The 24,138-nt window shown below is 43.5% G+C and overlaps 1 protein-coding gene across 3 annotated transcripts; it reads left to right on the top strand.

Moving 5' to 3' along the window:
* Positions 1–802: 802 nt before the first annotated feature.
* LOC104929904 (laminin subunit beta-1) lies at positions 803–22,224 on the top strand. 3 transcript variants are annotated; one of them, XM_027272125.1, is made up of 34 exons: positions 803–943; positions 1,274–1,446; positions 5,035–5,173; positions 6,527–6,600; positions 7,218–7,406; positions 7,494–7,557; positions 7,930–8,132; positions 8,329–8,449; positions 8,556–8,744; positions 9,625–9,801; positions 10,191–10,303; positions 10,397–10,476; positions 10,567–10,702; positions 10,803–10,961; positions 11,042–11,175; positions 11,255–11,375; positions 11,496–11,682; positions 11,758–11,901; positions 11,983–12,214; positions 12,315–12,478; positions 12,693–12,917; positions 14,062–14,279; positions 14,883–14,979; positions 16,869–17,238; positions 17,317–17,501; positions 17,668–17,909; positions 17,994–18,200; positions 18,276–18,420; positions 18,507–18,714; positions 18,864–19,005; positions 20,447–20,623; positions 20,709–20,868; positions 21,589–21,659; positions 21,701–22,224. In XM_027272125.1, the coding sequence occupies exons 1-34, from the start codon at positions 910–912 to the stop codon at positions 21,764–21,766; spliced, it is 5,346 nt and encodes a 1,781-aa protein (XP_027127926.1). In that variant the 5' UTR covers positions 803–909; the 3' UTR covers positions 21,767–22,224. The 3 variants fall into 3 exon arrangements, with proteins under 3 accessions (XP_027127926.1, XP_027127925.1, XP_027127924.1); XM_027272124.1 differs by having other exon boundaries at positions 21,589–21,677; positions 21,719–22,224; XM_027272123.1 differs by having other exon boundaries at positions 21,589–21,686; positions 21,728–22,224.
* The last annotated feature ends 1,914 nt before the right edge of the window (positions 22,225–24,138 follow it).

The raw sequence follows: 24,138 nt of genomic DNA, 5'->3' as shown, positions 1-24,138 counted from the left end.
CTTTGTCTTCTTCCAGCAGACATGATGGAGCTGAGGTGGGAGTGGCAGCTCGGCCTCAGTCTCTCATAAGATACAACCAGCTGTGCACCGACAACAGCCTGCGAGGAGGACTGTATGAAGTGTGGTTAGTGCCGACAGGAACACTGTTGTATGACATACATATATATGTACTATGTGAGTCAGGCAATACACAAGATATACATCATCACAAAGTACAGTTCTTCTGTAATTTGATACATATTACTTAATGTTTGCTGGAATAAAACAACATATTTAATGATGAGCAGTAACAACTGAACCCTGTAACCTTAGCACAGGTTTCCACATATAAACTTAATTAAATTATATTAGAACTTATTGTTACTACACACGACAACAACATTAATCCTAAATCTTAATTTTTGTTATAAATTTTGTATGTTTGTCTCGCTTTATAAACTCTATTATAAACTAGTTAGTAATATATAGTTAGATAAAATTTTTTATAAAATTATATATTATTAATTTTTTTTTTTCAAAATATAATAAGTTAAATGTTTAAAAGTTTAATTTTCACATATGGTCATACAGGTACAATCACAGTGAAATTTGAAAAAACAATTAAAAAGTCATAATAGTAATTAAGAAAACATAAAATAAATAATATGTGCTTAAGTGGCTTGTACACTATTTATGTATGTATTACATAAATAGTGTTTCAAGTCCTCTGGTTGGTTATCAGTGGCACTATCCACACTGCATACTCACTGCATACAGGCGGCGCTCCTTCGCCTGGCACTGTCCACATACCATAGTTGCGCACTTCTTAGTTGAAAACTCCCTCTGGCTCTGACTCTACGCTTCATACTCTAACACACTGACCCATCAACATCATCGACAAGACGAGCTGTCAATGTGTCTCACTCGGATATGTCGCTCATAATCCACCTCACGACAACTCTGGGTGAGTTTTTTATTTATTTTTATTGTGTGTTTTCTTTCCATGAGGTGCTGTCTGCTCACTGGAGCTGCCAATATGTTCGTTCTCACGGCTCCAGCAACAACACTTATAATGAAAGCCACATGCAAACTGTTATCCACTGTGTTCTCAGGAAAAGATGGGAAAAGGTGAGGCTGCTGCAGGGAAACTTTCAGCAAACTCTTTGTATACATGTGATTTTAATTTAAATTAATTAACCACAAGCTTGAGCTGCTCCTGGACTTTTATAATGGATTCTCAGATCAGGTCATATTTAGGACTTCACCTCACTGACAGCACTTCTCCTCCCCGCAGCCTTGTGGTGCCTGGTCGGGGCACAGCTGCCAGAGTTTGCAGATGTTTGCACCGAGGGTAGCTGTTACCCCGCCACAGGTGACCTGCTGATCGGCCGGGCGCACAAACTCACCGTCTCCTCCACCTGCGGCCTGAAGAAGCCGGAGCGCTTCTGCATCGTTGGACATCTGGAGGTAAGGAAAGAGATGCTGCGGCTGCGTCTGGAAACCTGGAGCTACAAGTAACCCAGGCCCTCATGGATGAGCTGATGTAGACCCAAACACAGATATTTGTCTAGTTTAACTTGGTATCACATCACTGCTCTTAATCTTAATTTAATTGCTCTAGATCAGAAGTTTTTGGACATGATCTCCTTAAAAAAGTTAATTAAAGCAGTTTTCTATCATTATTAGATAATAAATTTGGCAATTGAATCCTTAAATGACTATTAAGAGACTTCATAGCTGCTTTTCTGGTTTATTTGCAATATGTTTTTCTATGAACTTGAAGGACAATCCTGTTGTTTGATACAAACTGAAACAACACACAGAGAGGATGTTACTTTGTGGCTGTGCAAGCAAGTAAACTTTATTTATAAAGCACTTTTAAATCACAAGTCACAAAGCGGTTTTCAGTAAAGACAAAGTCAGAGAAAACTGTGAAAGTCGTAAATCAAGTCAAAGAGAAGAAACGAGTAGCGTGTGTTGTTGCCTGTGGATCATATTCCCCCTCAGTGGGATGATAAAGATTTGAAAGGAAACTCTGTTACACTACATGCAAAGCATCGGACACGCTGTATGAAACGCATCACATGTCAGCGTAAGACAGAGAAAGACTGAATATAACGAGAAGAAAACAGCACGTGAATAGATTTAAAGAAAATGAGAGGCAGAATTTCAAACAGTATACATATACTGAACATGTACTGTGCCGTTTGTGCACATAAAACCACATTTACTCATATAAAAACTTTGTGTAAAGTTGTGTAAAAGTGTACCACAAAGCTGTACACACAGAATATAGTGACAGTCTGTCACCTTTACAGACAGCTCTGGTGTCCTGTATAGAAAAGTTTATGTTTGCTTAAATTTGTTTAAATGTTTGACCAGGATTAGACTTGGCAATGGTACGATAACTGTTCTAAATTATGATGGTTTCACAGTACATGGCATTACGCAATTATTATTGTTATTGTTATTAATAACCTTTAATAATTATAATTAATTATTAAGGAGGTTAAGAAGGTTGAACAAACACTTTATTTTAATTTCACAAAATGATATAAAACAAAAACAAAATGACACAAAATTAAAAACATTTTTACAACACTGACACAGCTGAATTCAATACTCTAGATAATCAATCAAACAGTCTGTATCTGTTTCCTCCTATAACCTGTGTATGAGGCAATAGAGCGGATCGTCCACTGATCGGATGATCGGGTGTTCGATCCCCGGCTCCTCCAGTCTGCATGTTGACATGTGCTTGAGCGAGATACTGAACCCTGAATTGCTGTGTGAATGTGTGAATGAGAACTGGAGTCAAGTCGGGGTCGAGGTTAACAATACCAGCCTGGTTAGAGTCATAACAATGCTTTGAGCTCATAAAAAAAATGATTTGTTTGTGTTTCCTTTAATTTGTGGATGAATTTCTTGTTATGTGGTTGCAATAATTAACAGACAGCGTCTCTGTTCTGTCCTTGTACGTGGCATTTTTATGGCGGTAACTTATTGCTGATGAATTCTTCCAAGCGAAAAGGCTCAGTCGATGTCAGCCTTTGAATGCCTTAAGAGTCCCATCAAGCGTACACCGCTATGATTATAACGGAAAGTAGTTTCAAATATGAATTTAACCCTTTTTATAAAGCTTGATTTAAACTCTGCTTCTGTAACTTTGGTTAAACTTGGGGCAGCATCTCGTTGTCTTGCAATCTGTGGATTATTTTCTTTATTAACAGCCCAGAACTCAAAGATATTTATTAAATTAAAGCAGCACGTTTGAGAAGTGGCACCACCATCCCCATTTTGGGCATTTTTTTTTTTGCTTTACCAATCAGCTCTGCACCAAAACCACGCAAGATAGCATTGTGTGTTTGTGTGCGACGACGGCATGTACAGTGTCTGCTCGAGTGGGAGTTCAGACATTCCTCTTCACAATAAAAGCGCTGTTTTGCGCCTCACAATCCCCTCCCTGTGTGCAGCATGTGGTTCTAGGGGGGCGAGGTAGGGGATATTCTCTCCTTATCAAACACCCTTTTGGCGAGTTCGCAGCGTGAATGGTGTCCTTATGAAATGAAATCACGGACACACACTGTGGGGCCTTTTCTGAGCTTCCTGAGGATGAGCACAGTCCTCAAGTATGAGCTATAGATGGGGAAGGGGTGGGCAGGAAGTGAGGCTTGAATAACAGACATTTTTCTACCAAACTCCTGCTAAGTGGAACTACTCAGCCGTAACATTTTAACACACACACATATTTGGCAGCGGTCGGGATTGAGAAACTTCATGTTGTTTGTTCACACGCTGCAATTTAAGCCAGATTTAAGTGTGTGTGTGTGTGTGTGTGAACATGTGTGTGAGTGTAGCTTGCGTTCATGCCAAAGCAGCTGGCGTGCAGGCGAGGCCCTCGCTGACAAATGTAGTTAATACATTATTAAACAGTCGCAGTACAAACAGGCAACATGATATATACTGCACATTCACTTTTCTCTCTTTTCTCATTAGTCAAACACACACACACACACACACACACACACACACACACACACATGTGATTATTGAACTCAGCCCAAACCCATGGGCATTCATCTGCTGTTACAACAGACTCCACTCTCCTCGCACAATATTTTGATTTGCTCCCAATCGGCCACATTTGTAACTAAGTAAACTTTATTTATGAAGCAGCTTTCAGAGGTTCCACTATATTAGAAAGGTAAACAGGAAAGAGTAACGTAAAAAACATTAAAACAGTGACGCAAACTAGGTTTAAAAACTGAAAAACAACAACAATAAAAGCTATAAAAGGGTAAAGTGTTGAGTTGAGTTTTAGGAAAGGCAAACGCTCAGTCACCTTTGGTTTTGGGACCACCAAAATCTAGACTTAGGTAGACTTCAGCGGTCTCACTGAGGTCCAGCTAAGTCTAGATTTTCAGACCACTAAAAGGCCTTGACGTCTCGAGATCTCACCAAAGTCAATAAGGGTACACTCGCAGGTTTTTCCATTGATTTGAGCCGTTGTAGTGTATTTTGCTTTTGGTCCACCAAAAAAAACGCAGCAACCTGCGGCGACAAAGTTGAGCCGGATTCAACTTTCCGGATAAAACGTAGCCCAACATCACACGCCAGTCAGATGATTAGATCGGTCAAACCTCCACATCTAAACTCTGAAACTCTACCTGTTGTGTTCTAACTTTTAACTTCATGTCAGGCTCCTAAATCTGAGTCTGGCTCGTGAATTTAGGCTGCAAAATAAGTAACACGAAGAAGTTTAATCTGGTTTGTGTCCGATCATTTGAGAGAGAAAAAGCGAGCTCTGGTCGAGCGACTTAGACGGTGAATTAGAGTGAGGGAGCGCCGGCATCGATAAAGCCGTTAATCAGCGAAATAAAAAATTATTTCTTGATTGTTTAATAGCGGTTAAGTCCATTTTTGGACAGAACAAGCAATTTGAAGATGCTACCTTGGCCTCTGGGATATTGAAACTAATATCAGATCAATCAGAGATACACGGTTTTTCTTTTGTAATTTGGGCGAACTGACCCTTTAACATTTTCTGTCCATCAGGAGGAGAAGAAATGTTTCGTGTGCGACTCCAGGCAGATGTACAACGAGGACACCAGCCACACCACCAGCCACACCATCGAGAACTTGGTCACCACCTTCGCCCACAACCGCCTCAAGACCTGGTGGCAGTCGGAGAACGGTGAGAACCTCAAAAGCATTAAAACGAATGGTGTGTGAGCTCTCACTGAGGCCGTTCTCATGGGAACTGAGCTCGGTAATGACTAGACAGGAGATCACAGAGCCTCTTCGCTGCAGCCAATCACAGCAGGCTGAAGGGGGCGGGGCTTACAGGTGTGCTGAGGAGAACAGGTGTGTGGATAGGAAACAGATGTGTGGACGGACACAGGCCTTCAAAGTCCAGGGAAAAGAAAGTGTGTAATGAGACAGCGGGAGTTCAGAGGGTTTGCAGTGAGAACGGGGAACTGGTTTAACTCTCACAGAATGAACTCACCTCAAAAGTATCTTCTTCTCTTCTTCTTAATATAATGTGAACAGGTGAGTTGTATATAAATTCACCCTCAGTACAGTTGTCATGAACGGGGAAATTAGCTACAGAGACCAAAACAGTTTTTTGTACCAGGCTGTAAACATGTTTATTTCTGCTGTGTAACATGGGGACTTATGGAGACTGACTCACTTCTGGAGCCAGCCTCAAGTGGACGTTTGAGGAACTGCAGTTTGTGGCTTAAAGACTTAAAGGAGACATATTTGGATCTCATGGAGAAGTTTGGGTGTAGAAACTGAAACGAGACCACTAACATTGATTCATTTAAATAATAGCGCACATATCAGCTACATGACTTATGACTTATTTAAATGTACGACCTGTGTGTTGAAGTTGAGAGGGGACCGTCATTAACATCGATCCAAGCCTCTAAATTACAGAAAGTTTTCCCGTACAAACAAACCCTGCCGTCTCTGCTCCCACGTTCACGCTTGCACATGCACTCGCTGTTCTTTCTGCGAGTGCTGGGAATCTGTCAGTGGTGTGAGTCATGGAGAGAGCTGCTAGCCAGCAGTGCAGATGGCCTTGAAGTGGCAGGAAACTGCAGACATACAATGGGCTTTGCTTGGGATTTCCTGATTTTCCCTCGCAGTAGTCATCCAGTTGCATCTTGGCTTTCTAAGCCGGGTTACTCCAGCTGTTGTTAAATTCTAATTTAGTCCAGTTGTAAGAGTTTTACGAGTGGAGATCACTAAATTAAATGATCAGTGAGCTTTGGAGATGCTACAGTGACTTCTTGTTTATTGCAAAATAACTAATAAGACATCACACATAAACTTAGTGACGAATTGAGGGATAGCTTGCAAGACTGGATTCGATCCGTATGTTTGCATGTCTATGAAACCCACTCAGCTGCATGAACATGTGCAGATAGAGTCTTTAAATTCGTTTAAGTGTGTCTGGGCTGTGTCGACAGCTTTACTAGTGATTTTTTTTATGAATGCAAATGAACCAAGAAAGAGATTAAACTGTTAATTTCCTCTGCAGGTGTCGAGAACGTGACGATCCAGCTGGACCTGGAGGCCGAGTTTCATTTCACACACCTTATCATGACCTTCAAGGTGCCTGTTCCTCCTCCTCCTCTTCACTCTCTCTCTCTCTCGCACAAGCAGACACATATATCACACACAAACACTCCCGTACTCACGGCACGGCAGATAAACACAGCGTCGGACAGCTGTGGTGGAGGAATGTGGAAAATCGCTCCGGTCTCTGGAGAACGGTGGGAAGAGAAGAAGAGGAAGAAGGAGGGCGAGGAGGATGAGCGCGAAGAGTAAAAAAATCATCGCTGTCACATGGTCGGGCCGTGACGTCGGCCAGCTGGATCCGTGCCTCTCACTGACATTGTGAACTACATCATAGTCAAAACACACTTTCTATGCGCATCCGGTCCCATCCTGTTTTTGGGATTCGATGGCAGGAAAGATCAACACCTCTAACAGCCTCCACCCTCTCAGGAATGCCTTCACTTTATATTCAAACTGTCTACATGAAAAGCCTTTATATACATATTTTTCACAGATCTAGATGAAAAGTTGCAGGAAAATATATTTTAAAAGTTCAGTTGGACTGTGGGAAGAAGCCGGAGTACCCGGAATATCTGAGTGTACAATAAGAAGCAGAAACATAAAAATACTCGCATGTATTGTGAGCGACGTGGTGATTTTTCTGTCCTCAGACGTTTCGGCCGGCTGCCATGGTGATCGAGCGATCGATGGACTTTGGGAAGACGTGGCAGGTTTATCGTTACTTCGCCTACAACTGCCCGTCGTCCTTCCCCGGCGTGTCCGAGGGGCCGCTGGCCAAAGTGGACGACATCATCTGCGACACTCATTACTCGGACATCGAACCGTCCTCGGAGGGAGAGGTGAGTCTTCCTCTGGTTCTTTTTTTAGAAAACACATTTACTCTTTTATTTATCTGAAGGTTTCTCTCTCTTTTCTTTGCCTTGTAGGTAATATTTAGGGTGCTGGACCCCGCCTTCAAGATCGATGACCCCTACAGCCTGAGGATACAGAGTGAGCTGATATTAAAAACGTAAAAATCAGGATTCAGTGACCTGACCTCTGACCTCTCTGGTGAAAGATCCAGTGAACTCTTTACAGTACTGAGATGATTTCTAGTAACTTCTGGTCACCTGTAGTCCAGGTAAACAGCTCAGAGGTCAGACAGGAAGAGCTCCGTGTGGAATTTCACACGTGGAAGCGACTCGGCCTTTGTACGCTCGCCTACATCCAGACTGACACACACATGCAGAGGCCTCATGTTAAGTATGTGGCGAATGCTGTGGGTGTGTGAGGAACAGCGTCTGAAAGTCGAAGAGAAACTTAATAAACTGCAGCGCCTTGATACACGCCTAATCCCCTCCGTGTGTGTGTGTGTGTGTGCAGACATGCTGAAGATCACCAACCTCCGGGTGAAGTTCCTCAAGCTCCACACGCTGGGCGACAACCTGCTCGACTCCCGCGACGAGGTGACGGAGAAGTACTACTACTCCCTCTACGACATGGTCGTCCGCGGCAACTGCTTCTGCTACGGCCACGCGTCCGAGTGCGCCCCGATCGACGGAGCGCAGACCGGAACCGAGGGCATGGTACGTCAAACACACAAGTGACAGAAGAAAGACATAAAAAGTAGCTGGTTGCATGTTGTTCCTCAGCAGATTAAGTTCAAAGATTCTCAAGTCTTGAACTTTTATAGAAAATATAAATCTGCTGATGAAGCCCATTTCAAAGGTCACTTTCGAGTAGCTCCAGTCCTTAGAGTTCATTTATTTTCTGTGTGTTTAGGTCCACGGCCGCTGTGTATGCAATCACAACACCGAGGGACTGAACTGCGAGCACTGTCAGGACTTCTACCACGATTTGCCTTGGAGGCCAGCGGAGGGACGAAACACCCACGCCTGCAAGAGTAAGAGCGCAAAAACACGAATGCACCAAAGTTCACTCCTCTTTCTGTCTCTACGTCTTTGTTGCTTGAAAAGTGTAACATTTAAATGTGACTCCTTCTTCCTCAGGGTGCGAGTGTAACCACCACTCCACGTCGTGTCACTTCGACCTGGCCGTGTACATGACGACCAGCAACATGAGCGGCGGCGTGTGCGACGACTGTCAACACAACACGGTGGGACGACAGTGCGAGCAGTGCGCACCGTTCTACTACCAGCACCCGAACCGAGACCTGAGGGACCCCCACATCTGTGAACGTGAGCCTCACCTTTACGTGACCTCTGACCTCTTCACTGTCCGCTCCATTCATTAACAGTCTGTCAGAACGCATGTTGGTGTGTCCTCCTCTGGGACAGACAAGCAACATCTGGAGCTAACTGTGACGAGGCCTTTGAAGCAGAAAGTAGCTGCTGTTACTTCATGATTGTAATTACCTCCTAAGTACTGGGTACAAGTGGAAGTACTGCAGTAAACTGAAGTACAGCCTCCCTCTGTTCTTTCCTATTCACTCATCTTTTTAATTATACACTGCTTTTTGCAGCTTTTGGTCCTTTCTCACACATAAATATTATCACTGCAACAGTAATAATACAAGATAAGCTAATGTTATTTCATCGTACTGACCCCTTCATCCATAACTCTGTTACAGAGCAAGACAACATTTACTTTAATCTGTGGTTTTGTCTGCGATCCCCAGAGGATTTTGTTGACACACTTTTCTCTTGCTTCACCGTCAGAGAAATGTCACAATCTACTCTGCTTATTTCAGTTTTGGGAGCTTTTTTACTCCAGAGCCTTATAAACCTTCAAGCCAAACTTTTATTTTTTGCGTTTAGAAAAATGTTGACAGAGCACAGACTGAGCACATTCATGCTTTTAAGCGTGACTTCCTCTAGTAGATAAGATAAGGCTCGCTGTATGTTCAGCAGTGGTGGAAGAAGTTCTCAGATCTTTTAGTTCAGTCTTTTAGTGCATCAAAATATGCTTAAAGTAACCAATAGTATAGCATTCCTGAATAATATCTATAATAATGCATTCTTATTATTCATGTTAAAAAGTATTCATTTGTAGCTTGTCACTCCTCGGGGTTCACGTGTTCGCACAATCTCCTTAACGTCACGTTTCGTGTCTCTGCAGCGTGTAACTGTGACCCGACCGGGTCGCTGCAGGGCGGACTGTGCGACGCGCGGACCGACGTGGCAGTCGGGATGATCTCAGGCCAGTGTCGGTGCAAAGCCAACGTGGAGGGCGAGCGATGTGACAGCTGCAGACAGGGACACTTTGGACTGGGACAGGGACCTCACGGCTGCCTACGTAAGTCACTCTGAATAGTATTTGTCTGTTTTTCGTCATGCTTTCCGGTCTTTAGCTCGCTGTGTGAGAAGTTTACAGCTGGGTATTGTTTATGAATAGTCCCATTCACTAAACTCCCTTAAAATACCACGAGTTACTCCTTAATTTACCATACATACCAATGTTTGGTTTGGTTTTCACTTTGGTTTTTACCCCTTAAAACTGTATATAAACCATTAATATCCAAATGTATTACAATCCCTTTCAAACCCCAGTCAAAATACCTCATTTTCATCATTATTAATGGAACTTTAAGGTGAAAAATTATGTGTGTCCTTGCTACAGTGCAGTCAGACAGACTGACGCAGTCGTATCTGTTGCTTTCATTGTCTCCTTGTGTGTTTTGGCAGCTTGTACCTGTAACCCGCTGGGCACGCTGCCCGGAGGAAACTCTTGCGATTCGCACACGGGAAGCTGCTTCTGCAAGCGCCTCGTCGACGGACATAACTGCGATCAGTGTCTGGTGCGGATCTAAACTTTAGAGTGTCAGCCTCAGTTTGGATATTTTACCTCAGTGTCAGTGTGTATGAACAAACGTCTGCTCTCCGTTCTTTAGCCACAACACTGGGGTTTGTCCAACGACATGGACGGCTGCAGGCCGTGTGACTGCGACCAGGGCGGGGCTGTCAACAATAAGTAAAGACCTCTTTTTAAAAATGAAAATACATTTAAAATATATAATATATATCTACTAAATACCGCCTCTCTCTCTCTTTCTCTTCGTAGCTGTGACTCTGTCTCAGGACAGTGTGAGTGCAGGGAGCACATGTTCGGACGGCGCTGCGATCAGGTCGAGTCCGGTTTCTACTTCATCGCTCTGGATCACTACACCTACGAGGCAGAGGACGCCAAGTATGGACCTGTGAGTTGGTTTAATCATAATGTGCCATCATCACATCTACACAGCGGGTCACTTTGAACCCACATATGAGCAGCTTTGTTGAACTCTTTCTCTCTGTCAGGGTGTGACGCTGGTACCGAGGCCTTATCCTCTGGATCGCAGTCCAACGTGGACCGGTATGGGGTTTGTTAACGTGCCTGAAGGAGCCTTCCTAGAGTTCGCCATCAATAACATCCCAGAGTCCATGGACTATGATATCCTTATTCGATATGAGCCCCAGGTAACACATGAACATTTGTATTCATACATTTAGTTCCTATCCAGAAGATCTTATATATGTGTGTCTGTATATGTTGGCAGCTGCCCGAGCAGTGGGAGCAGGTGAACGTCCGAGTTCAGCGTCCCGTCTATCACCCTCCGAACTACGCCGCTCACTGCAGCAACTCCATCCAGAGCGGAGACGAGCAGTCCATCTCTCTTCCACCTGGATCCAGGTGAAACATCGCTTCACCTCCACTGTGTCTGTCTAACAACGTATGTACTACACGTGCTGACCTCCGTGTTGTGTTTCAGACACGTGCTGCTGCTGAGGCCGATATGTTTCGAACAAGGACTGAACTACACCGTCCACCTCAACCTGCCTCTCTACTCGTCGGGCAGCGACGTCCCGAGCCCGTACACACTCATCGACTCCGTACGTTGAATTTCTTGAAGCTCTCTGTCTGCTTCGTTACATGGTCTGTGAACAAAATACACCCTGAACATCTGAAATAACCCAACCTGTGTTTTTGTTATGACTTCCCTCCCTGTATAGTTGGTGCTCATACCGCGGGTCAGTGAGCTGGACATGTTCCATGGGATCGACGGCGAGGGAGCGTGGGATACGTTCCAGCGCTACCGTTGTCTGGAGAGCAGCCAGAGCGTCGTGAAAAGCCCCATGACCGACATCTGCAACGACTACATCTTCAGCGTGTCTGCTCTGCTGCACAAAGGAGCCATGGGTATGTAGTTTGATCTGTCTGTGGAGCGACTACAGATATAAAAACATGTATTAAATGTTTACTTTTCTCTCCCAGCATGCCAGTGTGACCCTCAGGGTTCACTCAGCGCCGTGTGCGAGCCCAGCGGAGGTCAGTGTCGGTGTCGACCCAGCGTTGTCGGCAGAAACTGCGACCACTGTGCCCCGGCTACGTTCCTGTTCAGCCCGAGCGGCTGCAGACGTGAGTGCTGGATGTGATTAAATGTTTTTGATGTTAAACCCGGTAACATGAAACATGTAATCATTCAAACTTCGCCCTCAGCTTGCGAGTGCGACCCGCTGGGCTCGGTCAGCGCCTTCTGCCACGAGGCGACAGGCCAGTGCGAGTGTGTCCAGGGGGCGTCGGGGCGCCAGTGTTCCCACTGCCTGCCGGGTTTCTGGGGCTTCCCTCAGTGCAGACCGTGTCATTGTAACGGCCACAGCGACTACTGCCACCCTCAGACCGGAGAGTGTCAGGGCTGCAGGGACTTCACCACCGGACACCACTGTGAGAGGTACGGCCCGGTTCAGATCAGGAGGCATGTTCACAGAGACTTTAATCAAAGCGGTCGTCTTCAAAGGATCTCTCACTTTACCTTTGTCTTCACCTTGCAGGTGTCTAAGTGGTTACCATGGCGACGCAGAGTTGGGTTCAGGTGGTCACTGTCGCCCCTGCATGTGCCCCGATGGACCGCGAAGTGGACGCCAGTTTTCTGACAGCTGTTACCTGCTGGCTCATACGAACCAGCTGGTGTGTGTGTGCAGCCCCGGCTACAAAGGTATGTGTGTGTGTGTGTGTGTGTGTGTGTGTGTGTGTGTGTGTGCATCTCTCAGTAATTAAAGAACAGATTTGTTTTCATGTAAGCAGCTCAAAGCATCACGCCGTGTCATCGCGTCTTCACCTCACTCATCACAGCCCGTCATGGTCGCCTCTCTGACTGCAACAAAAACAAAAACATGAGTTCACTTCCTGTTTCCTGTCTCCTCGTCCAGGTGCCAGGTGTGACCAGTGTGCTCCCGGGTACTTCGGGAACCCTCTGGTGCCCGGCGGGCGCTGCATGCCGTGCCAGTGCAACAACAACATCGACATGCACGACCCGGGGTCATGTGACGCTCGGACAGGCTCCTGCCTCAAGTGCCTGTACCACACCGAGGGCTACGGCTGTCAGCACTGCAAGCTGGGTTACTACGGCAACGCTGCCACTCAGAACTGCAGGAGTGAGTACAGGCACAACGTATAATAAACGTTTAGATAATGTTACAGACATAACGTATTATAAACGTTTAGATAATGTTACAAACATAACATATAACAAACGTTTAGATCATGTTACAGACATAACGTATAACAAACGTTTAGATAATGTTACAAACACAACATATCATAAACGTTTAGATCATGTTACAACACAACATATAACAAACGTTTAGATAATGTTACAGACACAACATATAACAAACGTTTAGATCATGTTACAGACACAACATATAACAAACGTTTAGATCATGTTACAGACACAACATATAATAAACGTTTAGATAATGTTACAGACACAATGTACAATAAACGTTTAGATAATGTTACAGACACAACGTATAATAAATGTTTAGATAATGTTACAAACACAACGTATATAAAACGTTTAGATCATGTTACAGACACAACGTATAATAAACGTTTAGATAATGTTACAGACATAACATATAACAAACGTTTAGATAATGTTACAGGCACAACGTATAATAAACGTTTAGATAATGTTACAGACACAACGTATAATAAACGCTTAGATCATGTTACAGACATAACATATAACAAACGTTTAGATAATGTTACAAACATAACATATAACAAACGTTTAGATCATATTACAGGCACAACGTATAATAAACGTTTAGATAATGTTACAAACGTAACATATAATAAACGTTTAGATAATGTTACAGACATAACATATAACAAACGTTTAGATCATGTTACAGACATAACATATAACAAACGTTTAGATAATGTTACAGACATAACATATAATAAACCTTAATGTGTTTAAATGTTAGGCTTTTTTTTAACTTTTAATAAAATGTTATTTATTCATGTTAATAAAACGTTAATAAAACGTCAGTAAAACATTAATAAAAATAAAGGCATGAATGTCAGACTGAACTTTAGACACATAATGAACAGCAGCACTCTGTTCATTATGTCAGTCTCCTTGTGGTTGCTCTGTGGTGGTAATCAAAGTGCATTACAGGGCGGTGAAAGGATTGATGTGAACACATGAGTGTAAACTGAGTGAATGATTTAATGATGTGGCTTTATAAGCATCCAAACACTGATCCGTGTCTTCCCTCCTCTGTGCAGAGTGCATGTGTTACTCGATGGGCACGGTACCTCAGGCCTGTTCGTCGCCTAACGAGTGTCAGTGTAACCAGCACAGCGGTCAGTGTCCCTGCCAGCCCAGCGTGGTCGGTCAGAGCTGCGACCGCTGCGCTCCTGATACGTGGAACATCGCCAGCGGGACGGGCTGCGAGCGCTGCGACTGCGACCCCGTCCACTCCTTCGGATCGTCCTGCAACGAAGTGAGTCAGACCGCGGGCTTGTCTGCATCGTTTCCTGCATGAGCATCGCAGCAGCTGCTCCCTCGTTATGATGTATAGCCGGACTGAGTCTGGTTTTTCAATGAGCCATTGTTGCCAGAGTCTTCATTACACAATGGCGAGGACAGTTTCCAAACAGTTCTCAGAGAGAGCGAAGCTGCAGGGCGGCTGTGACCAACCCGCCTAATCACTGAGGCCTGTTTGTATAACTGTTCTTGATATATGGACTCCAGCTGTTTGGGAATTGCTTCTCTGTTTTTCAGCAACTCTGTTGAAAAAAATCTGCATATGTTTACAGCAGTGCGCACACACACACACACACACACACACATTTAGGCTTCTGTGTTTACTGGCTGCTCTCCATCAGAGGAAGGAAGTCTCAGAATACACTGTGGAATAACTCAATACACTTTTCTCTAAGAAGAGCGAGTTTGTATCAAACTACAAAGCTCCATTGTGTCAGCAAGGGAAAGAAAAAGACATAAAACACACTTCAGACGCAGAATCCACCTTTATTGTCTCACCTGCACGCTTCCCGTTTGATCGTTTGCTGATGCTCTTTGTGTTCGTGGTCGTTTCCTGTAGGTCACCGGACAGTGCTCGTGTAAACCTGGCTTTGGTGGCCGGACGTGTCGGGAGTGCAGAGAGCTCTTCTGGGGGAATCCAGAAGTCAAATGTCACGGTAGGTCATCGTCAGCACAATAATAGTTCAAATAACTACATTTAATTTAAAAGATGTTGCACCCACAGAGAAATCTGCAGTTTCCCCTTTAACTCTATGGAGCCTTTTAGCCTCTTTCAGCTCTTTGTTTTGGTTTTCTGGCCCCTCATCCTCTCATTTAATGGGTGGCAAAGAGGAAAACACAGAAGAAGAGACGAAGGGGAGTTTCTGTTTCAGTTTCAGTTGCGTAGACGCTCTGTCGGGCCTACACTTGACTATAAATCATCCTTTAACGAGATGCTAAAGTTGCTCTGTAACTGCCAAATGTGTAAATAGTCAACCGGCCGCTGACATGTTCGCCATATCAACTTAAAAGGTGATAATATGTCAGTGTTTCCAGCTTGTTTCTGTGGCTATAAAATCACTTCTCTCTATTTTCTCTGATGATGTTCTTCCAGGACTCACATTCGCTTCCTTTTTTGGGAGTTTTTTAACATTCAGTCTCATCCTGACTATGTAAAACATGAACAGTTAGACTGAGGTCAGGTAAAAGCCAAGAATATGCCACGGTTAGGCCAATGAAAAGACTCCTCGGCTGTCTTGTTTATGTCTTTAGGGACTGTGGAATCCAACACTGCTCACCCATTTAGGAAGTGAACGGCCTTAAACCTCATAGTTTCACAGCCACTGTGCTGGAACACAGAGCCAAAACAATGGAAAACATCCAGACTGTACTGTATTCTTGTGTTTGTATTTCCTTTTAAACTCATTAGATCTTTTTTTTCCGTCCCTGCAAACATTCAAGGTTCTCGTGGGATGTGTTTCCCGAGCTTAGTATCGTTTCCTGCTCTTCTTTGTGTGTTTCGGTCCGTGTGTGTGTGCAGCTTTTTATGTACGAGGAAGCATACCGGTGGTGACAGTGAAATGACTTTGGAATGACAGCGATTACAAGTCATCGCGGTATCTGTCTGTGATCCCGAAACGTTTTTTTTACTGCCGGAGAGTCCATCTGCAGAAAATGTGCGGCTCACAGTAGCTGGCTCGCTCTCAGAGAAAGACATGGACAGAGAAAAAAGGCGAGGAGAGGCAGCGAGAGGATCCGGGATTGACCTCTCCGTCCATACTCATGAGAACCAGATGTTCTCCAGAACTCCCAGGCATCCCGTTTTCGTCATGCACCGACGCCCAGAGGACCCAGGAATCCTGAATCATTCCCACTGTATTCCCTGAAGGTCTCTTAAGCTGTTACACCAGCTGGACTTCGCTTTGTATCCGCACAGATGATACAGTAATGTGCCAAAAACGATGGGAAATCTGAACACTGTGGGCAGATTACTGAGAAATGTGTGGGAGTCATTTACAGCTATGTGAGAGAGCGCTGATGATGAAGACGCTGCCACAGCTGAGAGGTTGTTCTCAGGTCGAGATTTAGGTGTCAGAGGTTAAAATGTTTATCATGTTTGTAAGCGTGGCGACCAAAACAGGCGAATGCTTTAGTACGTGGCTGCTTATAATCATCCTTTAAGCTCTGACCCTAAGGTGTAACATTTCACCATGACGAAAACAAAACTTCAGACCTGACCCTCACCTCCTGCTCCATAAATCAGGCCAACAAATACAGAAAACCGATGGTGCAAACCCGCATTCCTACGTCCTCCTCTTCTTGTGCCTAGTGCCTCCACTCGTGGGTGGGTCAGTGTGACCTTCAAGGTCGCGTTCATGTCTGAGTTTATGTACTGGAGGTTGAATAAACTTTTTCAAATGGTGTATTTCCCTGGAGAGACTTTAAAGTTATTACATGTCTCATATAACTGTCTCAAGGTTGATTATTATCAGGCCTCACATAGACGGAAAACAAGTTATATGATATTACCCTACATTCCTGGATTCATTTGGATTTGTGTTTCCAGCTTGTGACTGCGACCCTCGGGGAATCTCCAGCGAGCAGTGCCATCGTGCGACAGGTCAGTGTACCTGCGTGGAGGGTGTATCCGGCCCAAGGTGTGACCAATGCGCCAGGGGCTACCAGGGCGAGTTCCCCAACTGTGAACGTTGCCACCAGTGCTTTGCTGTCTGGGACACCGTGGTCGGCGAGCTGACCAATCAAACTCGACGTCTCGAGGCTCAGGTAACAGAGCTCCAGAGCACCGGGGTGACGGCGCCGTATAAAGAATTAGTCGGCAGCCTGGAGAGAAACACCAAGGCCGTCAGGGACATATTAGAGAGCAACCCTGCAGCGGTGAAGCTGGAGCAGATCGAGGAGCTGATGCATCAGATCACGTACGTACATCAACAAATAGAGACCTGCAAAGAGATGCAGCAGACACCTTTTTGTTCATTACTGTCTTGTGTCTTCAGCGGCGTGATGTCCTACCTAAACGGAAAGCTGAATACGACCGAGGAGACCTTGAACCTTCTCTACAGTGACGCCAACGCCACTGATGCAAACATGGACGCACTGACCGATGAGGCCAACCAGCTGGAGCGGAGTGTCAAGGAGCTGATACAGCAGGTGTACAACGCCAAGAACGCCAACATCCAGGGTGAGAAGCAAACGATATGTCTGTTTGAACCTTCGGCTAACAGGGAAACCAGGGTGTCATCTGCATATTGCTTCACTTTTCTCCATAAAATACGATCCAGTTTCACAATCCAAGAGTTTTCCAATAGTTTACTTAGTTATAATTACTTAACTTGTTGTTTATTCAGGTGCAATGGACACCATTACAGCTGCACACATGCAGTCCACGATGGCAGAGCTCCAGGCCAACGCCTCCACCAGTGATCCTGGGAACACGGTGGAGCAGTCAGCCGCAGTACGGAAAGCCACGGAGGACAAACTGAGCGGCGGTCAGAAGGAGTTTGACCGCAAGCACCAAAGAAACTCGCAGAAGCTGGATAAACTGTCCACTGAGCTGGATCAGTTTAACCTGTCACTACTTAGCGAGAAGGTGCTAGATCCTCCTAAAAACAGCAACTTTCTGTGTTCTCTCTATTATGAAGAGGCAAAACTTTAAAACTATGTCTCTCTGCAGACGTGTGGTGGTGCAGCTGAAGGTGACAGCTGCTCTGGTTCAACCTGCGGTGGTTTGGGTTGCGTCGGCCAAGACGGAGAACCTCATTGCGGCGGAGAAGGCTGTGGAGGCCTCGTCACGACTTCCCAAACTGGTCTCAAATCAGCCAAAGACCTGGACCAGGCGATCCTGGAAGCAATGGAGGAGGTGGACAAGCTGTCCAGGATGGTGAGTGAACATCATTTTGTTCAGATTCATTCGTGCTGGATGTGAGCAGATCACTGATTTCTCGTTTGTGGTCAGGTGTGGGAGGCCAACACCCGCGCAAACGAGGCTAAGGTGAACGCCATGGAGGTGCTGATTAAATCCAACAAGAGCAAAGAGAGAGTGGAGCAGAGCAACGAGCAGCTCCGCAACCTCATCAAAGAGATACGAGACCTGCTCAGCAGTACGTTTTTGAGATTTTTAATAATTATTAAAGGTCTAAAATAAAAGGACTTAAGCTCAAAGTGTGTTTTGTTTCTGATGTTTCAGACGAGAAGGCAGACGTTTCTGTGATCGAGGCGGTGGCCAACGAGGTGTTGTCTCTTGAGATGCCGACGTCGACAGACAAGCTGCACGAGCTGACGAAGGAGATCAAGGAGAAGGTCGGCACTCTGACCAGCGTGGAGACGATCCTCAGCCAGAGCGCTGACGACATCCAAGCTGCCGAGTCGCTGCTCAAACAGGCCAAGGCCGCCAGGTAACACACATCAGAAACATCCACAGACATGAATGAGACGTCAACAGTCTTCTCAGCTTGTCTGTACATGATGTATAAATAAAGTCGCGTTGCTGTAGATCAAACAAACCCACTTCAGAGGGTTCATATTTACACCGTCTGCCCCTCAGTGAACAGGCGTCCAACATGAAGGAGACTGCAGATGTGGTGAAGGCAGCCCTGGATGAGACTGAGCGTGCTCAGACTATCGCCATGGACGCCATCCAACTGGCCCAGAACAACACTAAGGGCACCCTGGACCTGCTGATCTCTGTGAGTCTGACCTCTGACCTCCAAGATTACGGCACAGTGAGGTTGTCATGGAAATAAAACCATGTCGTGGAGTTTAAGTCTCTAATGTGACAATATCAGTGGTGAACGATGGGTGATTCGACTACAAAGGATGACAGATGAGTGACTTTAATAACTGTCAGATTTCCATCACAAGCCAACGTCTCAAAGTTCGTTAGCTGGAATAAACAATCAAAAAAACGAGAGAATTCTCATGTGAGAAGCTTCGGATGGATAGGGAAACAGTAACACAACACAAGAGACAACACAGTGGATAAACTAAGACAGAGTGTGATGTTTTTTGGATTATTAACAATAGTTACGTGTTCCTCTTAACATGTGGGGACAAAGAAAAACTTCTAAGAGTCAAACTCCTCTAAATGAAACAAACTAACTCATCATGAAAAATGTAGAATCTTCAAAAACAAAAATAGAAATAAACTTTTTTACCCTCGTCTGAGATGGAGACATGAAAACAAACATAAATGTGTGATTTCCGTCACAGTTTAATGGTTTAATGGCATCTGACTGGAGAGTTGGCGCCACCAGCTGTTTATCTCCATGAACATACTCCTAATATTCACATAACAGTCAATTTATTAAACAGTTATTTTGCATTTTCTTTTACTGGTTTTATAGAAATTTTGGTTCGAATTCATTTTTCATGATTTCTATATGATAAAAGTCAGATTATGCGTTGATTGTAATCAACAATGTTGTTAAATTTTGACTGTTGTAGGCCAGACGAGACTGTGGGTTAGTTTTTCTGAGCTGCACCATTTTTAATACTTAGAAATTAGGAATTACCAATTTATTTATTAATACTTTTGACTGTATTTTTAAGTATTTTCCAGCCTTTTGTTTTGGAGCTATACGACACTGACAACAGACCTTTTGACATGAAAAAGTCAGATCAACACAGGTGTTTCCAGTGATAACAATTAGGGTTCTGTTCCATTACTAATGGTGTTTTAAGACAGCTTTTATTTTGAAAAACATCTCAGCAGTTCATCTGCATTTTCTTTTACTGGTTTTATAGATTATTGGTTCGAATTGTGGCTAAATTTGTGATTGAAAGTCATTTATAAAGATTAACTCTAAAGCACCAACACCTCGTACTGTGTCTCCTCTAATGCAGAATGAAGTTTCCCTGATATCAAAATGTTCTTATTATTTTTCTGTCTTCAAAACCTGTGAAGTCACGTCTTTAATATGGAGCTCAGCCTGTAAAGTTTTATCACTTTCAGCTCCTTTTATTTTATTGGTTTGGAGCCATAAAAAGAAAACATCCATCATCTGTTCTTTTTAAAGAAACATCTGGCTACAGCCCTGTTTTCTCTGGCTGATGAACTGAGAAGCAGAACTCCCATGATGAACCAGTTTTCCATTATCATATACTAAAATGTGTGTGTGTGTGTGTCAGGTGGAGTCGGAGACGGCCATGTCGGAGCTGAAGCTCAGTAACACCACGGGTCGCCTGGTGCAGCTGGAGAGGGAAGTCGGGCTGCTGAGACAGAACAACCTGGAGGTGAACCACCTGGCAGAGGCTGCCGACCTGAGCACCGAGCGGGCCAAAGTGAACGCAGAGGAGGCCGAGCAGGTTGGAACCACGGGGGACAATTTCTCCAAAAAACACATCAAATCCCACAGTCATCCCTGTAATACTTTTGTTTGTTTGTGTGAAGGAGTTTAACGTGGAGGTGAAAGATAAATTTGCGGAGGTGGAGGACCTGGTGGAGTTTAAAGGGGAGTCGGTGCTGCAGGCGAGGAGGCGAGCGGACGAGATGCAGCAGGAGGCCAAAGAGCTGCTCGCCCAGAGCAGCAGCAAGCTGCAGAGGCTCGGAGGTGATGTGTCAAAACATTCGGTGTATATTATCAGTATGTTTTGTGAATTCCCTGATAAGTCTGCTTTTTATTTTAGTTTCTTCATTTGGGTACAAATTAAGAGACACACACAGCCTCCCAAACATTAAATTAGATAATGTTTTCGCCAGGCAAACGTTATCAATACATGCACTCAAAGAACACATCTCCACCTCCTAAATCTAAAGATTATCAGCACACAGTTCTCAAAAGAACAGGTTCATATCTGCAATGATCTGTTTTCTTTACTCGATTTTTGAAAGCACTTTAAACAGACAGGATAGAACAAATGCAATAAAGTAAATAAAAAAAAAACAGTTGTGACGACTGTCGTCAGAGTCGTTTAAGTCACCTGTGGTCTAAATGACCGTCATTGGCCTCATGTAACTCCAACGACCGTCGTTCACACCAGACCTCAGGTGACTGTAACGACTCTGACGACAGTCGTCACAACAACGAGCATATAACGAGCATGTATATATATATATATACTCTATATTACTCTTATGTAATCATTTCATCTGAAATATACTTTTTTTACTAATCAAGTAAAGTCGAGTCACATCGGAAAAAGAAAAAAACCCCAAAGTGGCTTAAGTTTAAAGAAAGAATACACACATATAAATATATATATATATATATAGATATATATAGATATATATATATCTTAACAACGCACTCTTCTGTCTTTGTGTTTTTCAGAGTTGGAGAGCTCGTACGAGGCAAACCAGCAAATCCTGGAGGCCAAAGCTGCAGAGCTCGCTGAGCTGGAGGAGAAAGTACGTCGGATCCTGGAAGAGATCAGCCACAAAAGGAGAAAGTACGTCGGATCCTGGAAGAGATCAGCCACAAAGTGACGCTGTACAGCACCTGTCTGTGAGGATCACCTGTCTGTGAGGATCACCTGCAGCGCATCAACAAAAAAAAAACTTTACTGACCGGGAAATTTTTTAAAAAGCATCACAAAATACTTCTCCCACATGATTCCCTGTGTATTTTATAGCTATCAGGACCAAACACTGTAACATGTTTGACACTGTCGAACGAAAAACCAGTTTTAAAGCTGCCAAAGACGTTAAAGTATTGAAGAGTCTCAAAGGAAACCACTAAAAACCAAATGTGACCTCAGTGCTCAAAAAACAAGAACGTGTAGAGAAAATACAAGAATTTATCTGTATGAGATCATACAATGTGTATTTAAAGACATGACTGAACATTTTTGATACAAATATTAAAGTTTTATATTTACTTCGCCCAAAGATATGAAACATTATCCGGACCAAAGATTTGGTGTGAATTGTTGTAATAATAAAAAATTAAATTTGGATTTGAAAGTTATCCAAGCGTCCTGGTGGCCTTTTCTTCCCCATGTCAGAGATCTATTTAATACAGGTTTAATGGAGTTACACCTGTTGGTGTTAAATCAAATGATTCGAATGTTTAGTTAGTTCTAAATATAGTCTTTTAGCTCTTTGTTTTGGTTTCACAGCATATTTACTGTGTAACCATGAACGTGACGAGCTCCCACGTGTCAGAAAAGTTCTAATAAACTTAAATCACTCTACATGTCAGCTTGTTTTGTTGGTTTTCTGCCATTTAAAATAGATAAACGTTACGAATCTGTACATTATATCTAATTTTTCATGATTTCTATATGATAAAAGTCAGATTATGGTTGATTCTAAATCAACAATGTCGTTAAATTTTGACTGCTGACTGTTTCTGAGCTGCACCATTTTTAATACTTAGAAATTAGGTATTACCAATTTATTTAATACTTTTGACTGTATTAATAAATAAGCTATACGACACTGACAACAGACCTTTTGACATGAAATATTCAGATCAACACAAGTGTTGGTCCAGTGATACCAACTAAGGTTCTGTTCCATTACTAATGCTGTTTTGAGACAGCTTTTATTTTGAAAAACATCTAATTTTGCTCAGTTTCATACAGATAAATCTGTTATTTATTAGGAATGAATTGACAAATGAATCCTAAATCTGCGTACTTTGTATCTGACAGAAGAGCTTAACGTGTTTGTTTTAGTTCTGACGATGACAGAAAAAGATTAGATCATGTTATGGGGTTCATTTAACAAATATTTTAAATAATAACTAACTACTTTAGGTTAACTACTGAGACAGAAAGTGTTTTTGTTTCTTATGAATATTTATGACCGTAAATCTCCTCGAGTGGTCACTGTGGAATAAAGAAGAGTCTAAAAAAAAAGACATTTACATTCAATCCTCCATCCTACATGATTATGAAAATGTTCATGAGCGACTCAAACGACAACGTTTACAGATCCAGAGTCCTCCGGAGGCGTCGCACTCGGACAAAGACGACAAATCCCGTTTACAAAAACAAAGAAACATATTTTATTTGTATCATTTGGCATTCAGAAGAATATTTGTTCCTGTTAAAATAGATCATCCATGAAAATTAATTCAACATCGATACAAAAGATGACAACAACACAGGCTCAGTACAGTACTTTAACAGATGAACGCCTGTACGCTCTCTACATGACGACAGACGATCTACTCTCATCACACTCGAGCGGTGTGATGTCATGGCACAGCAGTAGCAGCAACATCTGTGTTGTTTAGAATTGTATGTGGGGGGTTGACAGGCTGAATTCTCGGAAGCAAAGCCTGGAATAAAACCTAAAATCTGCACCGTGGTGTGACGAGTGGAAGGCGTGTGAATCAAATCAGCAGCTCGATAAGGCGAGGTGAGGCTGGAATAATCTCTTGACATCAGGTGGGAAACGTATCAGAGGAACCCTCACACGTGTAAATATTGAACTCTTTAACTGGGTCAGACTAAAACACCCTTTACTAACTGAACCAAAAACAACAACAACTAACACAGACTGTCAAAGTGCTTTGGATCTTCACATCTTGAGTATTTCAGCAAAAGAAAACGTGAATATGAAGCGATGGATCATGAGGTAAATCAGTGAGTGGCGTCAATTCTCCAGAAGAAAAGGGATCGACCAGTTAAGATGATTTATGAGAGTCGACGTTTGTGTTTGTTTCATGTATTCGTCAGATCTGTGCAGAGCATTCATGGACGGATTACGGAGCCATGAGAGCGACGACGTGACTTAAATATTCACTACGGCAAGAGCACAAACTCTTTTTTCCAAAAAAGTCAAAAACAACCTCGAGTGAGCGTAAAAACTTTGAGGAAACTGATCAAACTTTTCTAACGCGACACTTGAAACACGGCTAATTTGACGGAGA

This window comes from Larimichthys crocea, chromosome XX (genome assembly GCF_000972845.2).
Source record: "Larimichthys crocea isolate SSNF chromosome XX, L_crocea_2.0, whole genome shotgun sequence".
NCBI classification, from domain to species: domain Eukaryota; kingdom Metazoa; phylum Chordata; class Actinopteri; family Sciaenidae; genus Larimichthys; species Larimichthys crocea.
The sequence above is the reverse complement of the archived record's forward strand: the minus strand, read 5'-3'. Positions and strand labels throughout refer to the sequence as shown.

Excerpts from the sequence above, each read along its gene's own strand:
- LOC104929904 (XM_027272125.1), top strand. The coding sequence starts at position 910 with ATGTCGCTCATAATCCACCTCACGACAACTCTGG. Across the intron at positions 10,304-10,396 it reads ATAACTGCGATCAGTGTCTG|CCACAACACTGGGGTTTGTC; the intron begins GTGCGGATCTAA and ends TCCGTTCTTTAG. Across the intron at positions 12,215-12,314 it reads ACCGGACACCACTGTGAGAG|GTGTCTAAGTGGTTACCATG; the intron begins GTACGGCCCGGT and ends TTCACCTTGCAG.